We start from the raw sequence: 18683 nt of genomic DNA on the forward strand, positions 1-18683 counted from the left end.
TGGAGGTTGATAATTAATTTGGCCATTATGTCCACATTGTTGAAGTATTCGCTGCAAAGTTAGACACTTTGGTAACTTCAACGTTCATGATATTTGTCACCTTGTTACATTCAGCACAACAATCTCATCCATAACATGCGGGTCTTTTTCCGATCTAATCTTAGCAATAACTATTCAACTTATATTGTGTCTCTGTCTGCCTGCCTGCTTTCGGGGATTCAGGTGGAGCTGTGTCTGCGTTTGGCATGGAATTCTCACCGGTTGGGTGTTATGGATCAGAATGTTACAATTCAATCAACATTGTGCCTCATGCAGAAAATAATCGTGAAAATCAATTGTTGGGCTTTTACTCCCTTGATGTGTGGATCACAGGCCAACAACCCACATTTATAATTCCCAATAACTGAACTGCCATGAATTGGCACAAGACTCCATTCTGGCAGGATTTGATGCAAAGAGAGAGAAAGAGGATTTTATTTTTTCATTAAGTGAAACAAACTTAAACTTATTAGAATCTTCACCATTTTACTGAGTGTTCAATAAAATATCCTGTCTATGGAATTACTGTCTCACCCTTCCCTCTGGGGCTTCAATAAAACAGGGCACCACCATCTCTTGTCATCCCCAATTCTGACACATGATCTTTATTACCCCATTAACCTTTCCTAACGTGACCAACTAACTTACTCGTTTCAGTGTTTCCTCCCCACGCCCCTTTCCTCCTTTCCTATTCGTTCATTTCCTTGGTGTTTATCCCACTGTCAGTTATACTTTACTCCTCCATGAGCTCGGCTCTTGTAAATATAAGTAAATTAAAACATATCAGAATGGCACTTGATAGAGTGCATACCTCTGCGAGGCTGAACAGTTTACGTTTTGTATCCACTGATAGGTCAGATCTGGATTCGGACGTGAACCAAAATCTATAACTGGCTTGTTCTTGTCACTTACTCAACTCATCCCCCAAGTTTAGTGATAGCTCGTCCACAACGTTTTAAAATATCATGCTATATATCGCTTTTCGCATGATCTCTCATTGCTGAAGAATCATTTATAAAATTAAATAATTGTAGTATCCAAATCCATATTCAGATCTTCACCAAAATCGAATCTGTTAGTCCTTGTAACATACACAACCTCTCCACCAAGTTTCGTTCAAATCTGTCCATAACTTTTTTGAGATATTCTGCTATATATCAGTTTTGGCCCGATCACTTAATGGTGAAGAATGACTTTAAAATTCTCTGATCCAGATCCGGAATCTAATCTTCACCAAAATAGAAGCGATTAGTCCTTGTCACACACACAACCTCTCCACCAAGTTTCGTCCGAATCTGTCTACAACCTTCTGAGATATCCTGCTATATGTCGTTTTTGGCACTATCAATCCACGGGGTAGAGATGGGGTCCACAGGATGGAGACCCAAATGTGAAGAATCACTTAAAATATTCTACTAGCCGGATCCGAATCTGGATCGTCAGCAAAATCTAATCATTTCGTCCTTGTCGCATACACTACCTCTCTGCCAAATTTCATCCGAATCCGTCCACAACTTTTTGAGATATCTTGTTCACAGTCAAACAAACAGACAAACATGAAGACGTCGTGCAGAGCACGATACTTGCAAAATCCACCCCTTCCAAAAATATTAAGTTGCCACGGATACATCAAATTGTCCATTTCGTCAAGATAAAAATTGACGATCTTAATCAAAGCTCGGGTCAATCAGATTAAAATTGATGATTTTTTAGATGAAAATTGCTATTAAAAGTTTGAGATTGAGTTGACATTTGACCTTTTGACCTCAAAAATAGTTGGTTTCCCAATTCAGTGATGCACTATGCAATTGCTGTTAAATTTTCAAGTTAATAGGATGAAAATTGACAATGTTTCGCTCAAAGATTGATGATTTTAGAAGCTTGACCTTGAGTTGACCTTTGACCTTTTGACCTTAAAAATAGTTGGTTTCCCTATTCAATGTGGCACTATGAATTTGCTGTTTAATTTTCAAGTCAATGAGATGAAAAATGACAATTTTAGAAATTGGACCTCAAGATGACCTTGACCTCAAAATCTATAAATAGGCTTCTTCCTTATGACCAATTCTACCATCTGGTGAAGTTTCGTGAAGATCAGTTTCAAATTGTGACCTGTAGGTGATTGACAGAAAAACAGATAGACCGGGGGGGAGGGGGGGAGGGTGACAACAATAACCTCCATCCACCTTTGGTGGCGGAGGTAATAAAACCTCCAATATTGCAAATGATATGTGATCAAAAAGTTCATTGTAGGCTGTGATGCATTTATTATAAGTTTCCTGATAATATATATACACTGGCATCTCTATCGATAAGGTATCTAATTGCTAATAAATTTTACCTCCGAGCTACAAAGTTGCATTCCTGGTGGCGTCGAGTTAAAACGAAATTTCGGTTGCTCTATCATGGTGAGTGCCACCATTCAGAAATCATGTCCCATCTGCAATCATGTATATAAAAGGGATCATATAGCATCTTTGAAGCAAGAGTTGGTCTTTATGAATGAATGTGGATATGATAGGCCAAACTGCCATTTTTCTGTGCCTTAACATTTTTTTTATCATTTGTATTTTCCATATCCCAGACAGTACAAAAATGCTTTGAATGTGACTCACGCAACTCCACCGATTCGAGTCAGAAGAACCACCGAGTTCAAAACATCATCTTGGATTTTCATCAGAACTACAGGGATAATTGGTGGCAGTCACAGAATGGTGAGAAAGCAGAGATTGAGGAGCATCTCAACTTAGTTTAGGTTTCATTTAAGGAAACAACTAAGGTTGACATTGTATGAAAGGTCAGACATTAGTTTGAGGTCTAAAAGGTGTCCTGATGTATTCAGAGCAAATGTTAAATGCTTTGAGGTTCAAGGCATTAGTTTGAGGTCCAGAGTGGACTTAAGGTCCACGATAGGGATCTGAGATCCATGGGTGTTATTTGAGGTCCACGATGTGAACTTGAAATCCACACAGTGGATGAATTTGAAGTCTGCAAGGTGGATCTGAGGATCCACAGTATGAATTTGAGGTCTACAAGGTGGATTTTGTGATCCACAGGGTGGATCTGAGGTCCACGGGATGGAGTTGAGGTCCACGGGATGGAGTTGAGGTCCACGGGATGGAGTTGAGGTCCACTGGATGGAGTTGAGGTCCACGGGGCAGAAATGGGGTCCACAGGATGGAGTTGAGATCAGCAGATGGAGTTTAAGTCCATGGTGTGGAGTTGAGGTCCACGGGATGGAGTTGAGGTCCACGAGATGGAGTTGAGGTCCACGGGATGGAGTTGTGGTCCACGGGATGGAGTTGAGGTCCACGGGATGGAGTTGAGGTCCACGGGATGGAGTTGAGGTCCACGGGATAGAGTTGAGGTCCACGGGATGGAGTTGAGGTCTATGGGGTGGACTTGAGATCCATGGGGATGAGTTTAAAGTCCACAAGTTGTTCCTCATATAAATGTATAAACTGTAAAACATACCTCGTATTTTCTCAGTGTAAGACTGGAATTTAAAACACAAACTGAAAGTTAAAATGGTTATTAGGAATGTTATCACCAGGACTTAATTTAATAAATTATAAATTTAATTAATTTCATGAACTTAATAAATTTCTCAACAACATACTTGTTTGAATGCTCATTTGTGCATTAACACATCTTCCACTTTGTGTTGTGATCTTGAACTGCATCATTCGTCATTCCATACAGGTGTGGAGAAAGTGACCCTGCAGTTGGACCTTGAAGCAGAGTTCCTCTTCACACACTTAATTCTCACCTTCAAGGTAAGTTTAACCAAATGTGAGTTTTCATCGTGTTTCTTTCTTGGAGTAGTTGCTACGAATTTTAAGAGCATCAATGAAAATTTACTTATAATTTACCCAAATTGAGTGATAAGGAAATTTGTAATTGTTATCTTTCCAGATTTGAGCACGTCAATGCAAAACCGTTTGAGACAACTGGATATTGGATACATTTGATCCAAATTTATTGATGTAGCTCCGCCCTGACATGACAGTAGATTGTGTTGAAGCATTTTCTTCTCAAAGAACACACTGGGTTGTTTGCCATTGCTTTTGCACCAGTGGTTAGAACAGGAATTTTGAATTTAGCCGAGCTCCAGAACACAGTCGCCTTTTAGTCATTGAAAGATACCCTGGGATATTTGGCCTCAACAAGCAATTGCTCTCCTATGAGAGAGCCAGGTTGAGTTTCCTGCAAACAAGATGGCATGCTCTATAAGGAATGCTCTACCTGCCGACATGTCGACAAGGCCCTCGGAAACGCTGCATAAGACTCCACTGTTGTTTTATCCCCAGATCCACGAGGGAACCCCTCTCACCAGTGAGAAATATGGTTGAAGACATCGAAAGAAAACCATTAGGCATTTTTACCTGCCTTGAACATACATGCTTCACACCGTTCGATTGCAGAAATTTTTCATCTGGATCTTTAGTTTCCAGCCGGGCATTAGTTCGGATGGGGGCTTATATTTTGGGTGCTGTCATCCGTCCGTGCGTCCGACATCCTGTAGCTTCTAATAGAAAATAACAACGCATTTCTTTCATACTCGGTCTATGAATTATAGTAAGGATACTCTTTACCATCTCCATTACCAACACACTCACACACATTTCGTTTTTTTCATTTCTCTTTCTCACAATTCCATCATACACACACAAAACACACACACACACACACACACACACACACACACACTCACGTGAAGGTGGATATCCTTCAGACCTGGAAGGGCTCTGCTCCATTGTCTGTAACCCACATGTGAATATAGCAACCAACGACACACACACACACACACACACACACACACACACACACACACACACACACACACACACATACACACAATATACACACATAGACACACACACACACATATACACACACAAACATACACACACACACACTTTTAAATAAATATACAGTATCAGCTGTTCCTAAAATATAATATAATTTAAAGGACATCATTCACACAGATTATGGAGAAGATTGTCATGGGGCCCGTAAGGCTAAACCCCGCTCGAGCAGGGAAAATGGCCTTAAAATGCATGTTGTTGTGTTGTTGTATTCACACATACATGATTTCTGGTTCCTTTTAAATAAAAGTTTCTTTCAATTTTCACATAATATATGTTCATTTTATTTCACTTAAATATTTTATTAACCTTTATTAAATTCACGTATATATATATATATATTTAATAGTTCCTCATAGAGCCCGATATTGTTTTGTTTATGTTATGCAGCACTGGCAAAAAGAACGAGAAAGCATCTGAAAATGCAAAGCCCATCTGCATCCATTTGTATTCAGATGACTTCTTCTTCCTCCGTAAGCTCAAAATAACGAAAACAGTTTAAAGAAAATACTAAATGGAAATTAATTATTTTATGCAGCCTTGACCTTTGAGCTTTTCATCTAAAAAAAACAATGGATGCCTACCTTTTGAATAGTAAATCAATTCAGTAACACAATATGCAAATTCTTAAAATTTCACGTCAATCAGATGAAAATTGATGATTTTATGTGAAGCTTACCATTGACCTTTTGACCAAATTATTAATTTGCCTTTTCCGTATTTTCATAATAAGGCTTTGGTGAAAATTTGATGACAGCTCGACTGGTTAAAAACGTTATGGCCCGGACATGCACACACACACACACACACACACACACACACACACACACACACACACACACACACACACACACTCACATGCATAGACAAGATTGCAAAACTCCATCTCCTGTGCAGGATTGCTGAAAACGATGTTAATTTCACAACATCCGATACAGTATTCAACTTTATTTAAATTGTAATCCTTAAAACATATCGTTCCCTTACCCAAAGTAGGATCCTTAACCTATAATCAATTTACTGGTTTCCCAACTGCATGGATCATCAGCTGTTGCACACACACCTTTTAATTATTTATTTATTAATTTATTTGCATACACTTCCATAAAACTGCTGAAATATAACATTGAGTTATTTGACTTTTTATACAACTTTTACCTTTGTGCAACCTTTAATTTAATTATTTCATTAATAAATCCTTTTGTTTAGTTAGTTAAGTGAAAAATCCACATGTACGGTTTGGTGCGGTTGCAGGTTGTGTCCTCAATGAGGACTCGCATCCTTATTTTTTTCATATTCATAGCAAACTAATAAGTACTGATATAATGTAGCATCGTCTCTAAAATCCTCAGACTTTTCGACCAGCTGCGATGTACATCGAGCGCTCATCGGATTTTGGCCAAACTTGGCGTCCGTACCGGTACTTCGCCCAGCACTGTGCAAAAGCCTTTCCACGCGTACCCCTCTGGCCCCCGAGACAGATCACCAACGTGGTCTGCGATCAGCGGTACTCTGACATGGAACCTTCCACGGGGGGTGAGGTATGTTCTGCCCCATTTTTTAGTTTTTTCTCCATTTGCCTTCTCTTGTCTCCCAACTATTAATCTAAGTAATGCACATTTTACTTGAGTCTGAATGGCGAGATTAAAAGCTCTGTTTGGCGATTTAAACCATGTGTGCAGGTCATTTACAAAGTTCTTGAGCCATCTATAAAGATCAAGGATCCTTACAGCAAAGAAATACAAGGTACCTGATAATAATAATAATAATTTTAATAATAATAATAATAATAATCAGAATATATAAAATATTCAAAACAAGGAGAAAATGCCATAAAATGTCATCGCCTCCATGGTTTTAGTCATTTTTGCTGTACGGAGTTAAAGTCCGCCATCTTTGGTCGGATTACAAAACAAAATCTTCTGCATATGTGTACTCTTATGTAATGTCTTTCTGCCAAGTTTGAACAAAATCGGACCATGCATGTTCAAGAAATGGTTGGGGACACGTTTAAGTAACAAAATGGCCACCAGTCGGCCATCTTGGATCTGATTTTGAAAGGAAATGACGTGCGTGAAATGACATGCAACGACGTGCAAAGAAAATGACGTGATAGCAATGTAAGCAATCATTAGTTATCTGTGTGCTGAGTTTAAACAAGATCGGTAAATGCATGTCCGAGAAATGGTTGAGGACGTGTTCAACATCAAGTGTTTTACAACTAAAATGGCCGCCAACCGGCCATCTTTGATCGCATCGCGAAACAAAATGATATGCATCTGTATACCCTCATGTGTTGTTTTTGTGCTAAGCATCAACAAAATTAGTCCATACATGTCCGAGATATGGTTACAGACAGACGGACAGGCGCACGAGAACCAATCTATTAGCCTAAGTCCAAATGGGGCTAATAAATGTTACTTCTCTGCTTTAATGAGGTTAATCAAGGTTACAATATCTTACTTTTACCTTCACAGATCTCTTGCATGTCACCAACCTTCGAGTGGTCTTCATGAAGCTACACACTATGGGAGACAACAAACTCAATATTGGACCAGAAGCACGGTGGAAGTATCACTATGCGTTGTACAGTGCTGTCCTGCGAGGAAGCTGCTTCTGTTACGGCCATGCGCAAATTTGCACCCCTGCCTCGATCTCCTTAGGACATGCTAAGAACATGGTAAGAACTGTTCCTTATCTTATTTATTGGAGGGCAGTTCAAGGTCTAACCTCACTTGATTTTCCACTCGAATGGTTAAACTTCCACTATTTCTCAGCAAATTTCCCCAGCAACACGACATGTTCCCCTACTTTTCGCACAAATAAATCTCACCATAAGCACTGGCCCACTTGTCCCATTGGTGTGGCAGGGTGTTTGATACACGCTTTCAGAAGTGTTCGGGTTCAGTGCACCACCACTTGAGGATGGTGGCCTTCACTTCCTCATCAATACCAAACCTGATGCTACCCAAGTATTTATAAAGTGACCCAAAGATGTGAAAGTCAAAGTCACAAGATCACGGATATGGCCTGTAAGGTGAATGGTTTCGAACCTCCCATCCCATCTGTGCAAGTGTTACAGTGGTGACATTTACTGTGTGAGGTTTGGCATTGTCTTGCAACAATGGAACACCACTGGAGAGCATTCTTCGCAGCAATTGCATTGTGAAATTGCCACTTGCAAATTGCATTGCAAACATTGTCGCCTCGGAGGTCACTGCAATACTGGGAGTTTATTGCTCCTCTACTGTCAAGAAAATCGACATGGATCAGTTCTTGCTGTGTCGTGCGGAGCTGCTGTGGCACCACTCCGTGCTTGACCGCTTGCTCTCAATATTCCGCATTCCCGATACTGCAATCGCGCATTCCCGATACTGATTCAAATCTCTGCAATATCATAAAGAGATTTGCGGTGGTTACTCAGAATCAGTTTTTCAATTTTCCGAAAAAGCTGTCACTGAAAAGTTTTCACACTGAAGGTCATTGACCGAGTCCCGGCCATCGTTGAACTTTCTGGCCCATCCAAGTGCGCTTCTTCTCGAGAGAGTGTCATCATCATCAAACTGTTTCACAAGTGTTTGTCTGAATTTCCACTAAATTCACATTCTCCTTCACTAAACACTTATTCACACATAGCTGACTCTCAGCTTACTTGACATGCTGCTTGCTGCCATCTTGGCTCTACCCAACATACATTGCATCGCAAAATCCTTCCCAAGTTTTGATTTAGGTTAGGGTTGCCACTGTTTGTGGAAAAACAGTTTCACCGTTTCCTCTAATGAAAGTGAATTGTATGGTTAAATGTGCAGGTCGACCTTGAACCACCCTCGTACTTGGGGTACATAACACTTGTGCTACATTCTCTTACTTGCGTTACATCATCAGGTCGCTTAGCCTGTTTAGTGTTCCCATCTGAACCAATAGTTAATGATGTGGAGAGTCCAGTTACAAATCCCATATATACAATATGCATTTATTAATTGTGTACTAATATACTTATAATTATTATAGAAATACACTGATATCTCAATGTTTTTGTCCTCCATGCTAGTCAAGCACAAACTCCTCCATAAACCTTATCTCGATGTTAAAAAATGTTTCTGTTCAAACTCAATGCAGAGAATATCTCGATTCAAAACTCAGACTAAACAGTAGATTGAGATTACACTCGTCGAACATTAGATAGAGATAGCCAGAGTTATACTCACAACAGAGGGATGCAGATGGAAACACGAAGGAAACTCCCAGCAGGGAAAATTGGTAATCTGGAAGAAGGAGGGATTTGGGTGGTTAACGAGGGTAGAAAATATCATGGCTTAGGATTGGGGATGACCTGAGATGGTGGTGAAGAGCTGTCTTGAATACCTGGAGGGTAGAATGAGATTGAAGAGGATGTGGAAGTTGCTTCCACTGGTGGGGAAAAAGAGGAACAAATGTGTTATTAGCATACCTCGACAGGAAGCTGAGTCCGAAGGTCTGTTTCTCGGCAACTGCAGACAGATGAATGAACTCTCGGTTTTCTATCATCTCACTTCTGGTCTTGCTCCTGCTGTCCTCTTCCCCCTTCTGTTCTCCCCAAGTTTGCTTAAGTGACACCTGTTCTTTTGGAGTACCACACCAGTTTACCGTCCCCAATTTTAACCTGAACGTTCAACTTCATCCATAAATTCGTAATCTCCTTCATGAAAATACATTGTATCTTAATCAATAACTATGGGCATGTATTTTGTGTAGGTAAATGGGAACTGTGCATGCAAACACAACACCGATGGCAAGAACTGCGAACAGTGCAAAGATTTCCATCATGACACCCCATGGAGGCTAGCCAAAGGACCGCAAACAAATGCTTGCAAGCGTGAGTGGTCTTTTCAACCTCTAGTCTTATAATACACAAGGTTCTTCAAAAGAGGTAAACTTTACCCCTTGGTGGGTTTCCCAGCAGCCATGTCTTGTCGCCAAATGGTTGACCATCTTGTATTGCTCACTTTGTATAAAAATTGACCTGTTTCGTGTTAACTGGAGTTGTCTGACTCAAACATGCAACAGGTTGTGAGTGTAATGGACACTCCGAAAGATGCAATTTCGACCACGCTGTGTATATGTATTCGGGAAACGTGAGTGGTGGGGTGTGCTCGGACTGTCAGCACAACACCGCCGGTCAACATTGCGATACATGCCGTCCCATGTACTACCTCCAACCAGGCCACAGTATCCGAGATCCCCATGCCTGCCAGCGTAAGGAGAATGCATGTACACAGCCTTGAGTTAATCACATCCTGTAATGGGAATACACATGATCTCAAACTCAACACCATCATTTATTCCCATTTATTCCTTTGGAATTAATTGCTATAACATACACCATCATATTTGTCATGTATCTGGCACCACAAAGATGAAAAATTTGGATGTATTCTTTTGTGGTGCTAATCTGGCCAAATATATGTTTAACAAGGAGCTGATACTCCACAGTAGGTTTCCCGCCTTTTGGGTGGTATCAGGAATTTGTCTGTATAATATGAAACTAAATCTTGAACAGTTTTCACCCCTCAGTCCAAATTGGGCTGAGGGGTTATTGTCGTCACGGGCGTTGTCCGGGCGGACGGACGGACGGACGTCACGGGCGTCCGTCAACTTTTGGTTTCTGTCAATTTCAAGGAGAACGGCTTGTCCGATTAAATCCATTTTTGCAGTGTGTGTTGGGGTTGACTAGAGGAAGGTTCCTTTCGAAAATGGGCGCGCTGCGATTTTCAATATGGCCGCCACGGCAGCCATCTTGAAATTGGTTTCTGTCAATTTCAAGCAGAACGGCTTGTCCGATTAAATCCATGCTTGCAGTGTGTGTTGGGGTTGAGTAGAGGAAGGTTCCTTTCGAAAATGGGCGCGCTGCAATTTTCAATATGGCCGCCACGGCAGCCATCTTGAAATTGGTTTCCGTCAATTTCTAGCAGAACGGCTTGTCCGATTAAATCCATGTTTGCAGTGTGTGTTGGGGTTGAGTAGAGGAAGGTTCCTTTCGAAAATGGGTGCGCTGCGATTTTCAATATGGCCGCCACGGCAGCCATCTTGAAATTGGTTTCCACCATGCATGGGCTGAGGGGTTACGTCCGCTTTGCGGTGCTATTTATTGAACTATCGCATACACAAAGCAAGTTACCAATATGGTTGCCATGGCAACACAATTCAGCCAATCACAGCCATGATCTAATCAGGTTGAGATAATGTCATGAGGAATAGACATCTGTAATCTGAAAGCTAAATGTTCAACGTTTTTTGAAATATCACGTACACAAGACAAGTTACCAATATGGTTGCCAAGGCAACATAATTCAGCCAATCAGCGGCATGAAAAGACCATTTTAAGCAGATATTTGTACCATTTGGCCATAAGTTTAATGGTTGCTTTAGGATGACTTTCCTGCACAAATCAAACAATTAATTTCTACCTGACTCTGCTGGTGGTGCTTTTGGATGTCAAAGTGCTGCTTCGATACTCCAATAGTCATTGTAGTAGGGTTATGAACCTGATTGTGATTGGATAATTTGGAAGGGACTCGGCAAATGTATCCCATTCTTCATCTGCCATCCAAACATACGAACAATTGTTGTGGAGTTACACGTGACCTTTAAAGGCTATACTGCACACTTTGTCCAAAATGTAGGGAATGATATTAATATATAGTATTGACATTTTATTGATTAGCAAGGTGTGGAAATTAAATTACATTTACCACCAATATTCCAATTACCACTAATATGTATTTTTCCGAAATGTTATACATTTGTAAATCAATTATAATGCTATTTATACATTATATGTATATAATAATTCTATGTATACAATAATAATTCTATGTATACAATAATAATTCTATGTATACAATAATAATTCTATGTATACAATAATAATTCTATGAATACAATAATAATTCTATGTATACAATAATAATTCTATGTATACAATAATAATTCTATGTATACAATAATAATTCTATGTATACAATAATAATTCTATGTATACAATAATAATTCTATGTATACAATAATAATTCTATGTATACAATAATAATTTTATGTATACAATAATAATTTTAGGTATACAATAATTCCTGTTGAGGATATATCCTGCTGAGTATGGTGAATAAAGTGACGCCATTGTTATGACGTCAATAGTACCCAGCGTATCCTGGGAAGTGACGTTAGTAATGGCACTTCCTCCAAGCTCAGTGGCTGTGTTAAGTGTTTGTCTCGTAATTATGTCCATGTGTGTGTGATGGAATAACCTCATGCAGGTTGCCTGACTTTCACTTGCAGCATGCAACTGCAACCCTCTGGGAACCTTACATGAAGGGGCTTGCGATCCCATCACCGATCCGAGTACTGGTGCGGTTGCGGGGACTTGTCATTGCAAGCCCAGGGTGCAGGGCCCGCGGTGTGAGCAATGTCTTCCTGGACACCATCGTGTTCGCAGAGATGACCCGAGCAGTTGCAGGCGTGAGTTTTTAACACCAACCAAATCTCTCTCCCATGTTTATTTGTACCTTCAATGGGAAATTCTAGCAAAAATACATTACAGTAATGACCATTGTAATCATATCATTGAGAAATCTTCATCGTTAACATTTTATAAATAATTATTTTGACGTATCTAAATGTTCTCCAATTTCATAATTGCAGTGAACTATGCTGACCTATTTAAAATGCCCAAAAGGATCATGGGAAATCCGCCATTGCGGCTCTTTTGCTGCATATCATGATGAGAATTTATGTCCAGCATCAATTTAAGCTAATATTCGCCCAGAATTCAAACATCGCAGTGCCAAAAAAGATTACGTAAGAAATGCAATTCTGTTCATTCAAATAATTAATGGCGGTGAAGTTACAAGGCACAAGGAGAAAATAAAAATGGCCCGAGAAATCCAACCACACTGTGGTAAGAAAATGAAAACCAAAGGCAGCAAAAGTCCAAACATATTTGTGGCAAGTATTAAATGGTGGTGGAAGCCCCACCACACTGACAAAGAATGAAAAATATACACCACTGGTATTGGAAGAGAATGAAAAATGGAGCAAAAGTCAAACAACATTTGAGAATGAAACTCTGAACCTAATTCTAACTGTCCTGAGAAGGAATGAAAAATGGTGTAGAAGTCCAACTGTACTGGGAGAGAATGAGTAATTGAACAGAAGTCCAACCGTACTTTGAGAGAATGAATAATTGAACAGAAGTTCAACTGTGTTGGGAGAGAATGAACAAATGAATAGAAGTCCAACCGTACTTGGAGAAAATGAGTAATTGAACAGAAGTCCAAATATATTGGGAGAGAATGAATAATTTAACAGAAGTCCAACTGTGTTGTGAGAGAATGAATAATTGAACAGAAGTCCAACTATGTTGGGAGAGAATGAACAAATGAATAGAAGTCCAACCGTACTGGGAGAAAATGAATAATTGAACAGAAGTCCAAATATATTGGGAGAGAACGAATAATTTGACAGAAGTCCAACTGTGTTGAGAGAGAATGAACAATTGAACAGAAGTCCAAATATATTGGGAGAGAACGAATAATTTGACAGAAGTCCAACCACACTGGAGAAAATGAATAACTGAACAGACATCCAACTGTACTGGTAGAGAACGAATAATTGAGAAGAAGTCCCACCGTACTTGGAGAGAATGAATAATTGAACAGAAGTCCAACTGTGTTGGGAGAGAATGAACAAATGAATAGAAGTCCCACTGCACTAGCAGAGAATGAACAATTGAACAGAAGTCCAACTGTGTTGAGAGAGAACTAAAAATTGAACAGAAGTCCCACCGTACTAGGAGAGAATGAACAATTGAACAGAAGTTCCCACCATACTAGGAGAGAATGAACAATTGAACAGAAGTTCCCACCATACTAGGAGAGAATGAACAATTGAACAGAAGTCCAACTGTGTTGAGAGAGAACGAAAAATTGAACAGAAGTCCCACCGTACTAGGAGAGAATGAACAATTGAACAGAAGTTCCCACCATACTGGGAGAGAATGAACAATTGAACAGAGTCCAACTGTGTTGAGAGAGAACGAACAAATGAATAGAAGTCCCACCGTACTAGCAGAGAATGAACAATTGAACAGAAGTTCCCACCATACCAGGAGAGAACGAACAATTGAACAGAAGTTCCCACCATACTAGGAGAGAATGAACAATTGAACAGAAGTTCCCACCATACTAGGAGAGAATGAACAATTGAACAGAAGTTCCCACCATACTAGGAGAGAATGAACAATTGAACAGAAGTTCCCACCATACTAGGAGAGAATGAACAATTGAACAGAAGTCTCACCATACTAGGAGAGAATGAACAATTGAACAGAAGTTCCCACCATACTCGGAGAGAGTGGACAATTGAACAGAGTCCAACTGTGTTGAGAGAGAACGAACAATTGAACAGAAGTCCAACCGTACTTTGAGAGAATGAATAATTGAACAGAAGTCCAACTGTGTTGGGAGAGAATGAACAAATGAATAGAAGTCCAACCGTACTTGGAGAAAATGAGTAATTGAACAGAGGTCCAAATATATTGGGAGAGAATGAATAATTTAACAGAAGTCCAACTGTGTTGTGAGAGAATGAATAATTGAACAGAAGTCCAACTATGTTGGGAGAGAATGAACAAATGAATAGAAGTCCAACCGTAGTGGGAGAAAATGAATAATTGAACAGAAGTCCAAATATATTGGGAGAGAACGAATAATTTGACAGAAGTCCAACTGTGTTGAGAGAGAATGAACAATTGAACAGAAGTCCAAATATATTGGGAGAGAACGAATAATTTGACAGAAGTCCAACCACACTGGAGAAAATGAATAACTGAACAGACATCCAACTGTACTGGTAGAGAACGAATAATTGAGAAGAAGTCCCACCGTACTTGGAGAGAATGAATAATTGAACAGAAGTCCAACTGTGTTGGGAGAGAATGAACAAATGAATAGAAGTCCCACTGCACTAGCAGAGAATGAACAATTGAACAGAAGTCCAACTGTGTTGAGAGAGAACTAAAAATTGAACAGAAGTCCCACCGTACTAGGAGAGAATGAACAATTGAACAGAAGTTCCCACCATACTAGGAGAGAATGAACAATTGAACAGAAGTCCAACTGTGTTGAGAGAGAACGAAAAATTGAACAGAAGTCCCACCGTACTAGGAGAGAATGAACAATTGAACAGAAGTTCCCACCATACTGGGAGAGAATGAACAATTGAACAGAGTCCAACTGTGTTGAGAGAGAACGAACAAATGAATAGAAGTCCCACCGTACTAGCAGAGAATGAACAATTGAACAGAAGTTCCCACCATACCAGGAGAGAACGAACAATTGAACAGAAGTTCCCACCATACTAGGAGAGAATGAACAATTGAACAGAAGTTCCCACCATACTAGGAGAGAATGAACAATTGAACAGAAGTCTCACCATACTAGGAGAGAATGAACAATTGAACAGAAGTTCCCACCATACTAGGAGAGAATGAACAATTGAACAGAAGTTCCCACCATACTAGGAGAGAATGAACAATTGAACAGAAGTCTCACCATACTAGGAGAGAATGAACAATTGAACAGAAGTTCCCACCATACTCGGAGAGAGTGGACAATTGAACAGAGTCCAACTGTGTTGAGAGAGAACGAACAATTGAACAGAAGTCCAACTGTGTTGAGAGAGAACGAACAATTGAACAGAAGTCCCACCATACTAGGAGAGAATGAACAATTGAACAGAAGTCCCACCATACTAGGAGAGAATGAACAATTGAACAGAAGTCCCACCGTACTAGGAGAGAATGAACAATTGAATAGAAGTCCCACCATACTAGGAGAGAATGAACAATTGAACAGAAGTTCCCACCATACAAGGAGAGAATGAACAATTGAACAGAAGTCCCACCATACTAGGAGAGAATGAACAATTGAACAGAAGTCCCACCCTACTAGGAGAGAATGAACAATTGAATAGAAGTCCCACCATACTAGGAGAGAATGAACAATTGAATAGAAGTCCCACCATACTAGGAGAGAATGAACAATTGAACAGAAGTCCCACCATACTAGGAGAGAATGAACAATTGAACAGGAGTCCCACCCTACTAGGAGAGAATGAACAATTGAATAGAAGTCCCACCATACTAGGAGAGAATGAACAATTGAATAGAAGTCCCACCATACTAGGAGAGAATGAACAATTGAACAGAAGTTCCCACCATACAAGGAGAGAATGAACAATTGAACAGAAGTCCAACTGTGTTGAGAGAGAACGAACAATTGAACAGAAGTCCCACCATACAAGGAGAGAATGAACAATTGAACAGAAATACCACCATACTAGGAGAGAATGAACAATTGAACAGAAGTCCCACCCTACTAGGAGAGAATGAACAATTGAACAGAAGTCCCACCCTACTAGGAGAGAATGAACAATTGAATAGAAGTCCCACCATACTAGGAGAGAATGAACAATTGAATAGAAGTCCCAACATACTAGGAGAGAATGAACAATTGAACAGAAGTTCCCACCATACAAGGAGAGAATGAACAATTGAACAGAAGTCCAACTGTGTTGAGAGAGAACGAACAATTGAACAGAAGTCCCACCATACAAGGAGAGAATGAACAATTGAACAGAAGTCCCACCATACTAGGAGAGAACGAACAATTGAGCAGAAGTTCCCACCATACTAGGAGAGAATGAACAATTGAACAGAAGTTCCCACCATACTAGGAGAGAATGAACAATTGAACAGAAGTTCCCACCATACTAGGAGAGAATGAACAATTGAACAGAAGTTCCCACCATACTAGGAGAGAATGAACAATTGAACAGAAGTTCCCACCATACTAGGAGAGAATGAACAATTGAACAGAAGTCCCACCATACTAGGAGAGAATGAACAATTGAATAGAAGTCCCACCATACTAGGAGAGAATGAACAATTGAACAGAAGTCCAACTGTGTTGAGAGAGAACGAACAATTGAACAGAAGTCCAACTGTGTTGAGAGAGAACGAACAATTGAACAGAAGTCCAACTGTGTTGAGAGAGAACGAACAATTGAGCAGAAGTCCAACTGTGTTGAGAGAGAATGAACAATTGAACAGAAGTTCCCACCATACTGGAAGAGAACGAACAATTGAACAGAAGTCTCACCATACTAGGAGAGAATGAACAATTGAACAGAAGTCCCACCATACCAGGAAAGAGTGGACAATTGAATAGAAGTCCCACCATACCAGGAGAGAGTGGACAATTGAATAGAAGTCTCACCATACCAGGAGAGAATGAACAATTGAACAGAAGTTCCCACCATACTAGGAGCGAATGAACAATTGAACAGAAGTTCCCACCATACTAGGAGAGAATGAACAATTGAACAGAAGTTCCCACCATACTAGGAGAGAATGAACAATTGAACAGAAGTTCCCACCATACTAGGAGAGAATGAACAATTGAACAGAAGTTCCCACCATACTAGGAGCGAATGAACAATTGAACAGAAGTTCCCACCATACTAGGAGAGAATGAACAATTGAACAGAAGTTCCCACCATACTAGGAGAGAATGAACAATTGAACAGAAGTTCCCACCATACTAGGAGAGAATGAACAATTGAACAGAAGTTCCCACCATACTAGGAGAGAACGAACAATTGAACAGAAGTTCCCACCATACTAGGAGAGAATGAACAATTGAACAGAAGTTCCCACCATACGAGGAGAGAGTGAACAATTGAACAGAAGTCCAACTGTGGTAAAGAGAACGAACAATTGAACAGAAGTCCCACCATACAAGGAGAGAATGAACAATTGAACAGAAATCCCACCATACTAGGAGAGAATGAACAATTGAACAGAAGTTCCCACCATACAAGGAGAGAGTGGACAATTGAACAGAAGTCCCACCATACGAGGAGAGAATGAACAATTGAACAGAAGTCCCACCGTACTAGGAGAGAATGAACAATTGAACAGAAGTCCCACCATACGAGGAGAGAATGAACAATTGAACAGAAGTCCCACCATACTAGGAGAGAATGTACAATTGAACAGAAGTCCCACCATACTAGGAGAGAGTGGACAATTGAACAGAAGTCCCACCATACGAGGAGAGAGTGGACAATTGAACAGAAGTCTCACCATACTAGGAGAGAATGAACAATTGAACAGAAGTCCCAGCATACTAGGAGAGAGCGGACAATTGAACAGAAGGCTCACCATACTAGGAGAGAATGAACAATTGAACAGAAGTTCCCACCATACTAGGAGAGAATGAACAATTGAACAGCAGTTCCCACCATACTAGGAGAGAATGAACAATTGAACAGAAGTTCCCACCATACTAGGAGAGAATGAACAATTGAACAGAAGTTCCCACCATACTAGGAGAGAATGAACAATTGAACAGAAGTTCCCACCATACTAGGAGAGAATGAACAATTGATCAGAAGTTCCCACCATACTAGGAGAGAACGAACAATTGAACAGAAGTTCCCACCACACTAGGAGAGAATGAACAATTGAACAGAAGTTCCCACCATACTAGGAGAGAATGAACAATTGAATAGAAGTCCCACCATACTAGGAGAGAATGAACAATTGAACAGAAGTCCCACCATACTCGGAGAGAATGAACAATTGAACAGAAGTCCAACTGTGTTGAGAGAGAACGAACAATTGAACAGAAGTTCCCACCCTACTAGGAGAGAATGAACAATTGAACAGAAGTTCCCACC

At 40.1% G+C, this 18683-nt stretch overlaps 1 protein-coding gene across 4 annotated transcripts in view; it reads left to right on the forward strand.

Annotated features, from left to right (window-relative positions):
• Positions 1 to 18683, forward strand: part of LOC137425999 (laminin subunit beta-2) — a 217698-nt gene that overhangs the window by 17271 nt on the left and 181744 nt on the right. For all 4 annotated transcript variants that reach the window (XM_078776822.1, XM_078776824.1, XM_078776823.1 and 1 more), the window contains exons 4-11: positions 2624 to 2753; positions 3742 to 3815; positions 6260 to 6448; positions 6590 to 6653; positions 7385 to 7587; positions 9642 to 9762; positions 9954 to 10142; positions 12222 to 12401. In XM_078776822.1, the coding sequence (XP_078632948.1) occupies positions 2624 to 2753; positions 3742 to 3815; positions 6260 to 6448; positions 6590 to 6653; positions 7385 to 7587; positions 9642 to 9762; positions 9954 to 10142; positions 12222 to 12401 (1150 nt within the window). The remainder of the gene's footprint in view (positions 1 to 2623; positions 2754 to 3741; positions 3816 to 6259; positions 6449 to 6589; positions 6654 to 7384; positions 7588 to 9641; positions 9763 to 9953; positions 10143 to 12221; positions 12402 to 18683) is intronic.

This window comes from Myxine glutinosa, chromosome 4 (assembly GCF_964187855.1).
Source record: "Myxine glutinosa chromosome 4, kmMyxGlut1.1, whole genome shotgun sequence".
In the NCBI taxonomy this organism is placed as follows: domain Eukaryota; kingdom Metazoa; phylum Chordata; class Myxini; order Myxiniformes; family Myxinidae; genus Myxine; species Myxine glutinosa.